Source organism: Mus caroli, unplaced genomic scaffold, assembly GCF_978045245.1.
Source record: "Mus caroli unplaced genomic scaffold, Mus_caroli_1 scaffold_17, whole genome shotgun sequence".
Taxonomy (NCBI): Eukaryota; Metazoa; Chordata; class Mammalia; order Rodentia; family Muridae; genus Mus; species Mus caroli.
The window spans coordinates 84,298,124-84,313,751 of record NW_028227272.1 but is presented as its reverse complement, the minus strand read 5'-3'; the positions used below and the strand labels follow the sequence as shown (position 1 = coordinate 84,313,751).

At 41.2% G+C, this 15,628-nt stretch overlaps 1 protein-coding gene across 1 annotated transcript in view; it reads left to right on the top strand.

The window, feature by feature from the left end:
• The window catches only part of Ltn1 (listerin E3 ubiquitin protein ligase 1), a 54,608-nt gene that overhangs the window by 17,089 nt on the left and 21,891 nt on the right, over positions 1–15,628 (top strand). Inside the window, exons 10-19 of the mRNA XM_021184683.2 lie at positions 1,426–2,235; positions 2,681–2,722; positions 5,284–5,473; positions 6,003–6,242; positions 7,400–7,553; positions 8,382–8,526; positions 8,937–9,123; positions 12,027–12,186; positions 13,688–13,792; positions 15,458–15,600. Of these exons, the coding sequence (XP_021040342.1) occupies positions 1,426–2,235; positions 2,681–2,722; positions 5,284–5,473; positions 6,003–6,242; positions 7,400–7,553; positions 8,382–8,526; positions 8,937–9,123; positions 12,027–12,186; positions 13,688–13,792; positions 15,458–15,600 (2,176 nt within the window). The remainder of the gene's footprint in view (positions 1–1,425; positions 2,236–2,680; positions 2,723–5,283; positions 5,474–6,002; positions 6,243–7,399; positions 7,554–8,381; positions 8,527–8,936; positions 9,124–12,026; positions 12,187–13,687; positions 13,793–15,457; positions 15,601–15,628) is intronic.

The window sequence follows — 15,628 nt, the reverse complement described above, 5'->3', positions numbered from 1 at the left end:
TCAAATCCTCTGGAGCTGGAGTTAGAGGTAGTTGTGAAGTAGCTGTTATTGGTGCTGGGAACCGAACTCCAATCATCCACAAAGCAGTACATGCTCTTGACTACTGAGCCATCTCTCTAGCCCCATTACCATCTCTTACCTGCCTGCCTCCCTAACCCCCTTCTTTCCCCCTTTTCTTTCTCTCTCCCTCCCTCCCCTACCTTTGTTCCTTCTTTCCTTTCTTCTCTTTCCAGGTTTTTTTTTTTTTTTTTTTTTGGTTTTTCGAGACAGGGTTTCTCTGTGTAGCCCTGGCTGTCCTGGCACTCACTTTGTAGACCAGGCTGGCCTCGAACTCAGAAATCCGCCTGCCTCTGCCTCCCGAGTGCTGGGATTAAAGGCGTGCGCCACCACGCCCGGCTCTTTCCAGGTTTTTGAGACAGGATTTCTCTGTGTAGTTCTGGCAGTCCTAGCACTCGCTCTATAGAGCTCCATCTGGCTCCATCTTTTACCTTTCTAATTCAGGAAAGGCATTCTGAATTTTTGGTGCCTGAGTGCTCCAATTATCTTTCAAATTACTTAATATAAGGTCTTATGTAGCCAGGCCTGGCCATCAACAAGTGCTTCCACTTCCCAAGGGCTAGAATTACAGGCACACACCATGTCACTCGGCGGGCTTCTAGTGCCGTATGTTTTTTTTTTGTATCTTTTAAAATTAATTGAATAAAATGCAAAAACTGATTGATCTTAGAAGATACAAAGAAATCTGGGTTATGAATTATGGTTGATCACATCATAAAATTGAGGTGGAATAGAGTGAAATTGTCAAACTTTTTGAATGATTGGAAAATACTTGAGTTACTGTTTTCAGATATGTGAGGGGAAAAACAGTTAGGACCAAATAGGGGGAGGGAGGGAGGGAGAGAGAGAGAAGAGAGAGAGAGAGAGGAGAGAGAGAGAGAGAGAGAGAGAGAGAGAGAGAGAGAGAGAGAGAGAGAGAGAGAGAGAGGAAGGGAGAAGAAAGAAGAAAGAAAGTGTGCACGCGGGTGTGCGTGCCTCAATGAGAGGGAGAGAGAGAGAGAGGAAGGAAGAAGAAAGAAGAAAGAAAGTGTGCACGCGGGCGTGCGTGCCTCAGTGAGTGCCAGAGGATGACTTCATGTGTTGTTTCTCAGGACTCCACTCCTCTTGCTTTTTGAAGCAGGTTTGAAATGCACAGATTTGTTGGGTGGGCTGTCTGGCCAGTGAGCCCAGGCATCTGACTTGCTTGTGTTTTTTTCCTTTAACATAGATACAGGTTTTGGGTATTGAGCTGAGGTCTTCCTCCTTGCTTGGCATGTACTTTCTGACTGGGCCATCTCCCTGGTCCTCAAATAGGAGGCTTTATACTGCTTTAACTTTGTTTAAACTCTCTTGAAAACTAAAATTTAAAATTTGTGCCTTCTCTTTCAGTTGATCCCATTTATTGATACAGTTCTCAAAGACTCAGGATTGCACCATGGGCCGATGTTTAACCATTTAGCAGACACATTAAGTTCTTGGGAAACCAAAGCAGATGTAGAACAAGATGCTGAAACTGTTTACAACTTGGAGAATGTTCTGCTAAATTTCTGGGAAAGACTGTCAGAGATCTGCATTGAGAAAATCAGCGAGCCAGAAGCAGATGTGAAGTCTGTTCTGTGTGTGTCTAGCCTAGTAGGGGTCCTTCAGAGGCCAAAGAGCTCACTGAAGTTACACAGAAAGAAAACTGCTCAGGTCAGGTTTGCCATCAGTATACCTGAAGCTCATAAAGGGGATGAAAAATCTGTGTCTTCAGAAGGAGAGAACAGTGAGGGCTCTGACGGAGCGGCTCAGTCTCCTCTCAGTAATAAATCTCCAGATCTAGTATCTCCTTTAAGGAAAAAACCTCTGGAAGACTTAGTCTGTAAGCTGGCAGAGGTAAGCATTAGCTTTGTCAACGAGCGGAAGTCAGAGCAGCACCTGCAGTTTCTCTCCACGCTGCTCGACTCCTTCTCCTCCGTCCAAGTATTTAACATTCTCCTCAGTGACAAACAGAAGAATGTCGTCAAAGCCAAACCTCTGGAAATAACCAAACTTGCAGAAAAAAATCCCGCAGTTAAGTTCTTATATCATAAACTGATAGGCTGGCTAAATGACAGCCAGAAGGAGGACGGGGGCTTCCTGGTGGACATCTTGTATAGTGCCCTCCGATGCTGTGACAGTGGTGTGGAAAGGAAAGAAGTCTTGGATGATCTAACCAAGGTACGACTGTCATCTGACTGTTATAAACATCCTTGTTGTGTGTGATAAGGATAAGCATGGGAGCTGTTCCTGGGTCCTCACTGGACTCTGAATGTCACTTTAAAGACAACATGCTCTTCCCTGATTTGGGAAGTACTGATGAAAAGGTTGATAGCAAGAGGGCTCCTTAAGCTGCACTGCCTCCATGAGCCAGTTTGTTCTGGATGTGCAGAGCTTAAGTCATGGTTTGTTTTGTTTTTTTTTTTTTTTTCGAGACAGGGTTTCTCTGTGTAGCCCTGGCTGTCCTGGAACTCACTTTGTAGACCAGGCTGGCCTTGAACTCAGGAATCCGCCTGCCTCTGCCTCCCGAGTGCTGGGATTAAAGGCGTGCGCCACCACACCGGGCTTCAGTCATGTTTTTAAAGCTGTATATTTGTCCTTAACTCTCCAACTTTGTCTGTTTCAGGAGGACCTGAAGTGGAGTTCTCTTCTTCAGGTCATTGAGAAGGTATTTTAGCCCCCCTCTCCCCTTTCCCTTTCTTTCTTTTTCAATTTATGTATGTGCATATAGAAATTAAAACCACAGTCCTAGTCTCATGCTGGCTGTGGTCAGGTGTCCGATGGAGTGCATCCTAACAGCTGTAAATTCTAATGAGAGACCCACTGGAGAGGCCGGGTGGGGTTTTAGCTCATGATACACCATTGTGCTGTATTCTAAAGGGGGCTCTAAGGTTTATTCTGCTCTTCATGGTCTGTAGGAGTTAAGCAGATGACTCTAGACTTGACTGCACACATCTGGAAATGCTTTTTTCCTATGTGGAGGGCTGTGCAGGATGTGAGAATGTCTCAGCCCTGTGCTGTTTGCCACTTGATTACATAAGAAAACTGATAATAAAGGAACCGATGAAATCAAAGGATGCAATTCAGAAAAATCTAAAAAGACTTTGGTATTTTTTTTTCTAGTAATGATTTAGATGGCATAGCTAACTTTCCAACTGTAGGTGTTTCTGATGAACTACTTAAAACGCCTCCTCTTAGAGCATATTTTACTGAATTTATGTTTTTCTTTATTTAAAGTGGTATTGAAAAATCTAAAACACAATTAGCTATCCTAAGAGTTTCTTTCTGTGTTTTCCTCTTTGCTGTGCTGGGGATTGAACCCAGAGCCTCTGACATGCTTAGCAAGCATTCTGTCCCTGAGCTATGCTCCAATCCCATGGTGTTTCTATGTAGAGTTCAGGGATGATGAAGTGTAGTCACATTATTGTTTAATTTCCCCAAAACTACATCATGGTTGTTAGTGTAGCTCAAAGGTAGAGCACTTGCCAGGTGTGTTGAGGTCCCAGGTTTGATTTGTAACAGTACAAAAAAAAAAGAAAAATTAAATATACAAAAACCCCTTTCAATTATGTTCATATAATTCTCAGTTTTGCCAGTTAGTTTACCTTTTACAAAATGTAAGTGCAGACTATGTTTCAACTGTTTACTGAGAATTACAGCTTCCAGGCACACGTTACTTTTGTTTAGTATTCTGTAAGCAAGCTACTTGAATAGCTAGTTAGCTGCTTGATGATAGGCCTTGGATCAGAACAGGGAGAGTCAATAATTTAGTAAGAGTCAGCTGATACATACTCAGTGGGTAATGGTGCTTGCTGAGCCTGTGACCTGAGTTTGATTCTAGGGACTCACGTGGTTGAAGGAAAGAACCAATCTCCATACCTGTGCCATAGGTTGTGTGTCCACACACATAAAATAAGTGAATCTTGCACATGCAAGCATTCACGAATGCACACACACACACACACACACACACACGCTACAAATGTAATTTTTTAGAACTAAGAAAAGAATAAATCTATATCCACCCACTCGACATGAGCTGTATCTGCCTGGTCATCTAGGTGCTTGTGTCTGTTTAGAAGAAAGTCTTCCTGAGATGTGTTTATACGATTCCAGTTCTCTGGGCTCCTGGGACTTCTGACTGTCCTGACCTCTTACAGCTGCATAGAGTCTTTCACTAGCTGCACTAATGCACTGTGACTCTAACATTGTCACTAGCCACGCTAACACACTGTGACTCTAACATTTGTGTCTCACTAACTTGAGAGACAGTTTACTCAGAAATGTGTTTTCTCTATGGGAGGGAAATCTGAAGATTAAACCTGTTGGTTTATAAATTAGGAAGTGGACCCAGGTTGGTTGAGAGACTTGTCAAAGATCATAAGGCTAGCTTAATGATAAGGCTTAGATTGAAATGTTAGCTCTGATTGTCTATAAATCTTTAATATAAAAGTTAAGCAGTTTTTAGTCACTACCCAATGTGCACTTGGGTTTTCTTTTTTTCCAGGCTTTGAAATGAACCAAGTTGCAAATCCTTTCTCCTCAGCCTTTAAAGCAAAGGAAGCCTGGGAACGTGGATCAGCGTGGTTTTGGGGGTGGATTTACAAGTTTTTTTCTCTTACTTCCCTACTCAACAAAAATAAAGGCGTTACCCTTAGATACTCTGTTTCAGAGACTCCGGGGAAGTAAACCCCATTGTTAATATCGAATTTTAGAAAAATCAATGAGCAAAAGTATACCATTAAGAGGCCATTTATAAACTGTCTTCAGAGTTCATTCATTGTTCATTGAACATAGCTTCAGGGTTGGTAGCAGATATCAAAGAAGTTTAAAACAGTGTCTGCTGACAAGAAGCTCAAGGTCTTATTGCAAAGACAAGGCACACACACAGATGAAACATTTATATAATAATACTTTCCAGTCCCTGCTTTAGAAAGTCAGAGAGAAGTGGTTGGCTTGGGCAGAGAGAAGAAAGTTAGTCTTGGGCTAGAATGGATGGGGAGACTTTGAAAAACACATGGCATTTGTATGGATTTGATATGTGGGGATCTGTGTGGTTGGGGTAATGTAACCAAGCTGGGGAGTGATTGTCACCACGGTTACTGGGGACAGGAAGACAGCATGGGGGAAGAGCGGGGACCACGGGATGGAGGGAGCCAGTAGGGTCGGCACACTATTCTAGACACATCTTTTGATGTTGCTTTTAATCTTTAATTTTATGGTTTTTAGGCATGTTCTAGTTCAGATAAACATGCTTTAGTAACTCCTTGGCTAAAAGGCAGTATTCTTGGAGAGAAATTGGTTGCCTTGGCACACTGTCTTTGTGGTAAGGACTTGGAATCCACAACATCTTCTGAATCCCACTCATCAGAACAGTGGAGTCTGCTCAGACTGGCGTTATCCCAGCATGTCAAAAACGGTAGGGATACAACTTCAGCTTCAGAGCGGGGCTGATAGATAATGCTTTCCACCTCCTGGGGGGTTCCATCCTTTTAATTTGAATGTTGGTGGTGGAGAGAAGAGATGTTTTCTCAAATACAGTACATTTGTTATAAATACAGTGTTTGTTACATGATATGACTCAAGATGTGTAATGTTATTCATTTTGATTGAAAATTCTTTGAATAAAGCATCTCACTCTTGGATCATGCTTGGATTCTGCAGCCCTGCTGAGCTTTACTTTCACATTTATTTAGAGTGCAGATTGACTTCTTAAATATTTCTTGTTGTTTTATATATATATATATATATATATATATATATATATATATATATATATATATATATTTATATATATATATATACACACATATGTGTGTGTGTGTGTATGTAATGGTTTTAAAAAGCAAATACAGAACATCAGAAAAAAATGACTGCTAGCCTAGCCCAGTAAAAGATATTTTCAAAATACATTGTTAATGCTCTTTACATGTTTTTTTTTTTTGCAGATTACTTGATTGGAGAAGTATACGTTGGAAGAATTATTGTTAAACTTCATGAAACTTTATCTAAAACAAAGGATTTATCAGAAGCGGCAAACAGTGACTCTTCAGTGTCTTTTGTCTGTGATGTGGTCAATAGCTTCTTCAGTTCAGCAGGAGGAGGCTTGCTAATGCCACCATCTGAAGACTTGTTATTAACCCTCTTTCAGTTATGCGCTCAGAGCAAAGAACGGACACACTTGCCAGGTAATAGCCTGCTGCTCAGGTATTCTCCAGGGAGTCTCCGCTCTGACCTCGTGAGTGTGAGTGCTCAGGCTTAGTACTGGAACCGTAATGAGTTTGTTAGCTTACAGAAGTTTGAGGAGGTAGCACTGTCATATTCCTATCTCTAAACACCCAGCTGACAACAATTGCATAGATGATAGTTCTAAAGCGCATGTTTGATATCAAGGAAAGAGTTTGCAAGGAGCCGTACTAGATGATTTAGAGTCTTAGCCTTTTCACTCAGTAGCACTAATGGGGGACTTCATTTCTTTTAAAATTACACTTGTTTTCTGTGGGCATTTGTTGTTCACTGAACTGCGTGGAAGTCAGAGGACAACATGTAGGGTTGGTTCTCTCCTTCTAGCACTTGGGTGTCAGGGATGGATCAGGTACAAAGGCTTAGGGCCCCCAGAGAGATTTGCTTGCCTCTTCTTTCTAGTGCTGGGATGAGAGGTGTGCACCGCTGTGTGTGCTGTACCTCATTTCTCAATGACGCTAGTTTCTTATTTATAAAGGGATAAGAATACGATCACTGAATCTTTGATTATAAAATGTATTAAGGCTTGACTATGAAAAATGAAATTGAAATTGCCTTGTAAGGACTAAGTTTTTGCTCTCTGTATTCAAATTTCTCTGAGAAAGGGACAGAAAAACAAAGAAATGTTGATGAGATTGGGCATGGTGGTGTGCGCCTTCAATCCCAGCACTCAGGAGGCTCAGACTGGAGAGTCTATGAGGCTGAGGCTAAACTATTTCACATAGTGAGGTCCAGGCCAGCCAGGCCAGCGGGGCTACCCAGGGAGACCCTGTCACAAAAATAAAAACTACAAATACCATTTCTTTAATACTAACTTTTCTGTTGGAAAAGGTTGTCTGTCAAAGGACCCCTGCTTTTGCTTAGGAAGTTCAGGAAAGGGAAAATAGCTACCTTATCATTCTACAGTATTATTCTATAGGCTAGCTTGAATTATTCTGTGAATATGACAGTTAATTTCTTTTGGTAATGAGTTTAATTTTGTATTTTGTTTTAAAATAACATTTTAAAGATCTTAGATCTATAGCAAATTTGTTTGCAATGTCTTATACTGAGAAGAGTCTATAGTGAGATTACAAATTATCGCTAACACCTTGATTTTTAGATTTTCTGATCTGTAAACTGAAGAATACTTTGCTTTCGGGTGTAAATGTATTGGTCCATCAAAGTGCAAGTACCTATGAGCAGAGTACCTTCCTACGTTTGTCTGTTCTGTGGCTGAAGGACCAGGTTCAGGCTTCAGCTTTGGATAACACGAGGTAACATTTTGTGCACAGTTACAGGGTTTCCCTTATATACTGTTTCCTTCTGGCTGTGGGAGTGCATGCCATACTCCCAGCCTTCAGACAGATCACAAATCACAGGCCGTTCTGGACTGTATAGTGAGAATTCAGTCTTTTTTTGTTTGTTTGTTTGTTTTCGAGACAGGGTTTCTCTGTGTAGCCCTGGCTGTCCTGGAACTCACTCTGTAGACCAGGCTGGCCTCGAAATCAGAAATCCGCCTGCTTCTGCCTCCCAAGTGCTGGGATTAAAGGCGTGTGCCACCACTGTCCGGCAGAATTCAGTCTTAAAAAGGAAAAAATGTTCATGATTAGTGAGTTCCAATCTGTTTAAGACATTTATAAAACTAGACTGTCCAGATTTTTTTTTTTAATTTGTTTTAACATTATTCCTTTAAGTTGATAACAGAGCAGTTATTTTCCTGCTAAGCTATCTGTAGTCAGTAGCCAGTAGCATGGTTGTGACATTATTCTGTGTTAAATATTTCAGATTGTTAACTCTGCATGTATTGTCCTTGGGGTTGGGTAGAATAATTGTCCTCTTACCACTCAGGAAGGTGGTTGTTTTCAGGCACTCTGTATCTGAAAACTGTCATCCACACCACCTGGGATAGAAGCATCGCCCAGGTCCCCATCATAAATGCGACACTGAGTCCCAGATTTGAGTCTCTGTGTCTGAGGACGGATCACTCCTTTCTCTCTGACTTTCTGTGCTAGTGTGCTATTTCTCTCATTGGATGTTTAATGTGTACTAGCTTGTGGAATTGCTTGTACCCTAACTACAGCCCTTCTTTTCATTGTTTTTAGTCTTCAGGTCCTCTTGTCTGCTGCTGGCGATTTGCTGGGTACTCTCGTAGAGAGTGAGGACACTTCTCTTCTTGGAGTTTATATTGGAAGTGTGATGCCCAGTGACAGCGAGTGGGAAAAGATGAGGCAGGCTCTTCCTGTTCAGGTGTGTCTACCACTGCAGCGCGCAGCTCATCCTGGATTTCTAGTCTATTGAGGCTTCAGTCTTTTTATTCTGGAGTAGAAAAAAAAACAATGAAAAGGATTTCTTGCATTGCTCTGAACATTAATAACAGTTGTTATTAATGAAAATAAGCCTTTGCTACTGGTGTCAGCCTCATGTAAAGAGGAAGAAGGTCTGGTTCTCCTCGGGAATCCTGAAGTGAGCATGGTGTTGACTGATACAAAGCAAGCTTCTGAGCTACCTCACTTTTACATAAACTGCATGTTCTAGTAGCCTCATATGAACAAAAGAAACTGGATGAATGTAGTAAACAAGAATTGGAAATCTATAAATAATAAGCAATTTAGACTATCGAATGAATTTTCATACAGTTGAGTGTGTTCTATTTACAGTGGTTACACAGACCTCTTTTAGAGGGAAGGCTGAGTTTAAATTATGAATGCTTCAAGACAGATTTTAAGGAACAAGACACGAAGACTCTTCCCAACCATCTGTGTACTTCATCGTTATTGAGCAAAATGATCTTAGTTGCGCAGAAAAAGAAAGCAGTCCTAGACGGTGACGTCCTTGAGAAAATAAGTAAGTGTCTGCGAGTCACAGGTAGGCACTCTGTGATCTTCTTCCGTGCTCAGCATGACTCGCTTTAAATTTTATTTAAGCCAGTTATTTTAGTGAAGCTGGCGTAACATCCTGGATGTAAGGAGATCCTGGGTCATGTGCCCTTAAGAAAGTAGGTGTGATGTCAGGATTCTGAAATTTCTCTTGTGTGTTGAACACACATGGCTGTCATTATTTTACTAGCAAGTAAGGACTCAAATATTGAAACTCAAGATTTAGAACTTAAGCACGTTTCTCCTTTCATAGCATTGTAGGTGTGCCCTGTACACAGTAGGATTCAAGATAAAAACTTACATACACTTGAAAGAACACGTGCTCTGTGAAAGGAAGGTGAAACTTCATTTGGCTATCGAATGCCACATTTAATGTACATTGCTATCTCTGTCCAAACATAAGGCTAGACTTTGATGATGAGTTCTTGTGTTAAGCTGGTGCATTATTTTAATCTATTTGTGTATGTGCGGGTGCTCCCGGAAGCCACAAGACCATTTCACACAGCCTTTGAAGCTAGTGTCACAGGCAGTTTTCAGTGGGTTGACATGGCTTCTGGGAACTGAACCCAGGCCTTAGTGGAGGTGCAGCAATAGCTTTTAACTAGTGAGCCATTTCTCTTGCTCCTTTGCCCACTTCTTTTTTTCTTTCTTTTTTTTTGAGACAAAAATCTCAGCTTCCCTTAACCTACCTAGTATGGAAATATTTAATCATTGTCATTTTTCTCTCTTGGTTGATTGATATTTTTTGAGATGGGGTCTCAGTGTATAGTCGTAGCTGGTCTGTAGACCAGGCTGGACTCATACTCAGAAAGATGATGGACTTGCCTCTGTCCCAGATTGCTGGGATTACAGGATTGAGCTACTATTTCTAGATAAGCGATAGCTCTCAGCTAAAGGCTGTAATTGTTCTTGCTGTTCAATCAGTGTTTGTTAAGGTAGGATTAGATTTCAAGACTCCTGACTCCATGACCCACATGCGATTTTATAAAAGTTTTGGCTATCTCTGTGCTACAAAGCTGTGATTGTGAAGTTTGTCCTAGACTCGGTCCTTTTATCCTAACAGCCCTAAGAGATTTAATGCAGATCACTCTGTTACTGGGATACACGCTTCCTTTTTGTTTGTTGCTTTGAGACAGGGTCTTATTAAATACCCTGGCTGGCCTCACAGAGATCTTCCTGTGTTCGCCACAAGCGCTGAGATCAAAGGTGTGCGCCACCACATTCCCACGTTTACTTTTGTAGTTTACATTGCATCCTGTTTTTGCCCAATTGGCATGAAGCTCCTGTCTAAGGTCTTGGAACCTCTTAGGCTTTATTTTTTTTTTCCTGTGTTTTTGTTTTTTAAGATTTGTTTTTAGTTTTTCTTCTTTTTTTAATTTTTTAATTTATTTTTTAATTTTTTTATTTTTCGAGACAGGGTTTCTCTGTGTAGCCCTGGCTGTCTTGGAACTCACTTTGTAGACCAGGCTGGCCTCAAACTCAGAAATCCGCCTGCCTCTGTCTCCCGAGTGCTGGGATTAAAAACGTGTGCCATCACCACCCGGCTTGTTTTTATTTTTAAGTATGTGTGTGGGTATGGGTAGGTACATGTGAATGCACATGTCCTCAGGTCAAAGAACTTGGAGTTACAGCTATAGGTTGTGGCTGTGAGCTATCTGGCATGGGTGCTAGGAACTAAACATGGCAAGTGATCTTAACTGCTGAACTATCGCTCTGCCCTTACTTTTTTGTTTTGTTTTGTTTTGTGGCTTTTTTTTTTTTTTTTTTTTTTTTTTTTTGTAGACTATCCTGACCTTGAACTCACTGAGATCTGCCTGCCTCTTCCTCCTGAGTGTCAGGATTGAAGGTGTGTGCTATCTCCACTCTTGGCCCAGTTTCTTTTACCTTTTATAACTTGCCAGGTGCACTACAGTAATAGCTAGAACTTTCTTCAATGTCTAGTAAATTAGGGCTCTGTTCGGATGAGGGGTGGTATTTGTTTTGATATGGGGCCTCACTGAATTACCATATTGGTCTCTAACTTCTCTCACTCCAGCCTCTCTGGTGCCTGGGACTATAGTTACATGGCACCACACCCCAGGGTTAGGATTAGGGTTAGTGTACTGGTTTATGACAAATAACTGTTGTCACTTTCACTCTTTTGTTGTTGTTGTTGTTATTGTTTTTATGGTGAGCACAGCTGTTAGAATTGGGTAGACAGGTAAAAGTGCTCTAAGGGCTAGCCACCATGTCTTCTACTACAAGTACCCGATGGAAGTAGCAGGTAGTTAGCAAAATGTCATCACACTCAGCAGTCACAGCATCCAGAGAGTAAACAGAAGGCAACATCTTCAAATTACGTTTACAAATATCCAGCAGACATCAGCTGGGGAAACCCAACTGCAGCGTGAGTTGAGTTCCTGTTTAGCCTTGATCAGAACAGTGTCGCCCCAATAAGGCCTGCATAGCAAAGAATGATGGCATCAAATAACACCATCAAAGCAGGCATGGAATGTCATCTATCCGTGTAGCCACTATCAACTCAAGAAGAGACCCAGTGGGAGCCTTGTCTTGGTCCCCTCTCTCCATGGATGAGCAACTAGCGTTCTTTTCCCATTGCAGGCGTTTTTAGGGTGTGGGATAAACAATAATTACATTGTGGAGACAGCTTTCTCCTTGTTCACTGCCATGTTCTCAGTGCCCTCAGCTGCTTACCGACTTTCTCCTTGGTACAGAGGTAGGAAGCTAGCTTGTCCCTTGACAAGTTTTGGAGGAGACAAGGGAGAGCCTGAAACTTAGCTTTCCACAAGCTTAGATAGCACAAGACAGTTGCATCAGCTTTGGGTCCTGTAAAGTGTGTGCCTTTGACAACTGGCTGTGTTCATCTGTTAGTTGCAGAGCTTCTATATTCACTGCAGTGGTGTGAAGAACTCGACAATCCGCCATCTTTCCTAAGTGGATTTTGTGGAATCCTTCAAAAAATGAATATAACTTACAGCAACTTATCTGTACTTGGTGAGACTTCTAGCCTCTTGCAGCTGTTATTTGACAGGTAAGATGCCCTATCAATTTATTTTTCAATTGGCTTTCCCTTCTATAAGATGTAAACCTAGTTTGTGCTTTTGTTTCAATGTGCTTTTGTTTCAATCAGAGCATTGATCTAAAGAGCGTTGAGCCCTTTTAATAGTGTCTTAGTTTGGGTTTTATTGCTGTGAAGAGACATTATGACTAAGATAGCTCTTACAAAGGAAGACATTTAATCAGGACGGCTTACAGTTTGTCCACTATCCTCATGATGAGAAGCATGACAACATGCAGGCAGACAAGGAGCTGAGAAGGAGCTGGGAATTCTACACCTTGATCCAAAGCCAGCAGAAGGCGACTTTAGCATACTGGGCATAACTTGAGCATGAGACCTTAAAGCCCCGCCTCCACAGGGACTCACTTCCTCTAACAAGGCCACACCTCCTCTAACAAGGCCACACCTCCTAATAGTGCCACTCCCTGTGGGCCAAGTATTCAAACACATGAGTCTATGGTGGCTGAAGACATTGTTTTAATTTGTTACATGCGATTGATCTTCCCATTACTTTCAAATTAAATTTAATTGTATTTTAATTGCACCTGTAATATTGTAGCTATGAGTTTCTCTTCCTCAGATGAAGAAAATGGATTATGAAAATAGTTCTTGTAGCATTATGGTAGTTAGATGTTGAATGACATTTTATTTTATTTTATTTTATTATTTTATTTTATTTTATTTTATTTTATTTTATTTTTCGAGACAGGGTTTCTCTTTGTAGCCCTGGCTGTCCTGGAACTCACTCTGTAGACCAGGCTGGCCTTGAACTCAGAAATCTGCCTGCCTCTGCCTCCCAAGTGCTGGGATTAAAGGCGTGTGCCACCACGCCCAGCGAATGACATTTATTTTGTTTTAGTTTACCAGTATTCTGAATATGCTTTACAGTATGGGGGTAGCAGACTTCCTCCGGAACACCTGTCCATACTAACATAGCTTGCTGGTCATAGGGATGCAGAAGGAAGATAGAGGCAGGCAGGTCTCTGTGAGTTAGAGCCAGTTTGGTCTGCATGGCAAGATCCAGGTAGCCAAGTCTATATAGTGGGACCTGGCCTCAGAAGAGAAAAGCCAACTCCAGATACTCACAGCTCCCTCTGCATTTCATAGTGCTGCTTTGTCCTTCACTGAGACTCAGTTATTCTCTGTGAGACAGCCCTTCCCAGATGTGGCTTCTGGTCTTCAAGTTAGATGTTTAAGGGCCTCTCTCTCCTATTGGCTCTTGAGGCACTTTGCTATTACCTGGGAGTGAGAGCTCAGTTCCAGTTGTGAAGAACTATCTAAACTCCCTGTCCTTGGGATAATTAGTGGCAGTTGAGTTTGAAGTTTTGAATGACTTAGTGATCCAGATTTATTTAATTTTATAGAAGGAATCCAGGTAATCAGTGTTTTAAAATCTTTACAATTTTCAGAATGATTGATCCAATCTCTATCTGTGTAGCTGTATTTAACATTCATGTTTTGCTTCTTTTTTTAGATCTAGAAAAAATGGCACACTTTGGTCTCTTATTATCGCTAAGTTGATCCTTTCCCGAAGTATTTCATCTGATGAAGTGAAACCATACTATAAAAGAAAGGAAAGGTATCCTTAGTTATGTTTCCACTCTGCAGTTTAGTAGTAGAGTGGGTTACTCTGGCCATCTGTGGTTAGTGCATCCAAAAAGCAAGGTTTGGGAATGAGGGGATTGCATTAAGGAAATGAGAATTAAAGACTGACAGACTTGGGCTGGAGAGATGGCTCAGTGGCTAAAGAGCACTGACTGCTCTTCCAGAGGTTCTGAGTTCAAATCCCAGCAACCACATGTGGCTCACAACCATCTGTAATGAGATCTGGTGTCCTCTTCTGGTGTGTCTACAGACAGTTTCAGTGTACTTATATATAATAAATAAATAAATCTTAAAAAAAAAAAGGACTGACAGAACTGACAGACTTGAATGGCTTTGATTGGAGACATGTTTGTTGTGTTATGAGACAGGGTCTCAATATGCTGCCCTGGTCCACCTGGGTACACCAGTCTGCCTGCCTTAACTGCTCCAGTGCTGGAACTAACAGGGGTTTTTTTGTTGTTGCTTTCAGTTCCCAGCACCCAGGTGATGGCTCACAACCTTATGTAACCCTAGATCCAGAGGATCCCACACCCACTTTGGGTCTCTGAAGGCACCAGTCATGCAAAATACCAGTCCACATAAAATAAATCTTCCAATAGGAAAACTTACCACCTTATATGTTGCATGGAAGTGGAAAAAAAATGCTCCTCTTTTTTTCCTTTGTTAATTGCTCCCTTTTTGGCCTCCTTTCTGTGGCTTCCTGGTCTTACAACCTCCACTTTTCCCCCCAGACTCATTTAACTCTTTTATGTGTTTGCCTGCAAGGATGTATGTGCGCCACATGGGTGTCTGGTGCCCATGGAGTCCAGAAGAGGGCGTTGGATCTCTTGGAACTAAGGTTACAGCCATGTGGGTGCTGGGAACTGAATTGGGGTCTTCTGTATGAGCTCTGAACCACTATGCCATCTCTGTAGCGCCCCTCTTTTCTTAAGTTAAGGACCACTGTGTGAAAGTGCCTGCCAGAGTACAGGAAATGTGTAAGACAAGCAGACTGTGGCTATGCAGGGAAGCTCAGCTTTCCCATTAGTGCTTGGCTGAGGCTTACCAACAAGCACTTTGAATTTCTGACTTACCTAGAATGCTGTGTGGGCTAACTAGATTTCAGTTTCTTAAATCTTATTTAAAAAATAAGCAATTTTATTTGAGGTAGATTGATTCACTTATAGGAAGTAATAAAAGAAACAAACAAAACAAAATAAACCTTACTGCTCTGTATGCCCTGTTTTACTCATTGGTACCACTCTGCATAGTACATTTTGGGTTCTTACTTGTTTAGTTTTTTTGATGTTATACATTGATCCCATGGCTTTGTGAATACTGCACAAACACATTCCACTATTAGGCTGTTTGCAGTCCAGCCCACTTGTATAACAGTTAAAGATAAAAACCATCAGACCCTAGAAAAATGATAAATTTTCATCTTAAAAATGAGAAATAAGCAGCAAAGATAAAGAGCATCAAAATAAAAATAAAAAATAAAAATGTTGAATTAGCAGCTATCAGTCTGTTGGTTCTTTTTTTTCTGGACAAGTATTTATGCATTGAACTTATTTTTCTTTTGAATAGTCTGAATAACATCATTTTGTGAAATAGTTGTGCACATAGAATAACTATAAATAATGTTTTCTCTCTTTAACAGTTTCTTCCCTCTAACAGAAGGCAATTTGCATACCATTCAAAGTCTCTGTCCATTTTTGTCTAAAGAAGAAAAGAAGGAATTTAGTGCTCAGTGTATACCCGCTTTTTTGGGTTGGACTAAAGAAGACCTTTGCAGTATTAATGGTAAGTCACTGGGCAACATTCTACATTT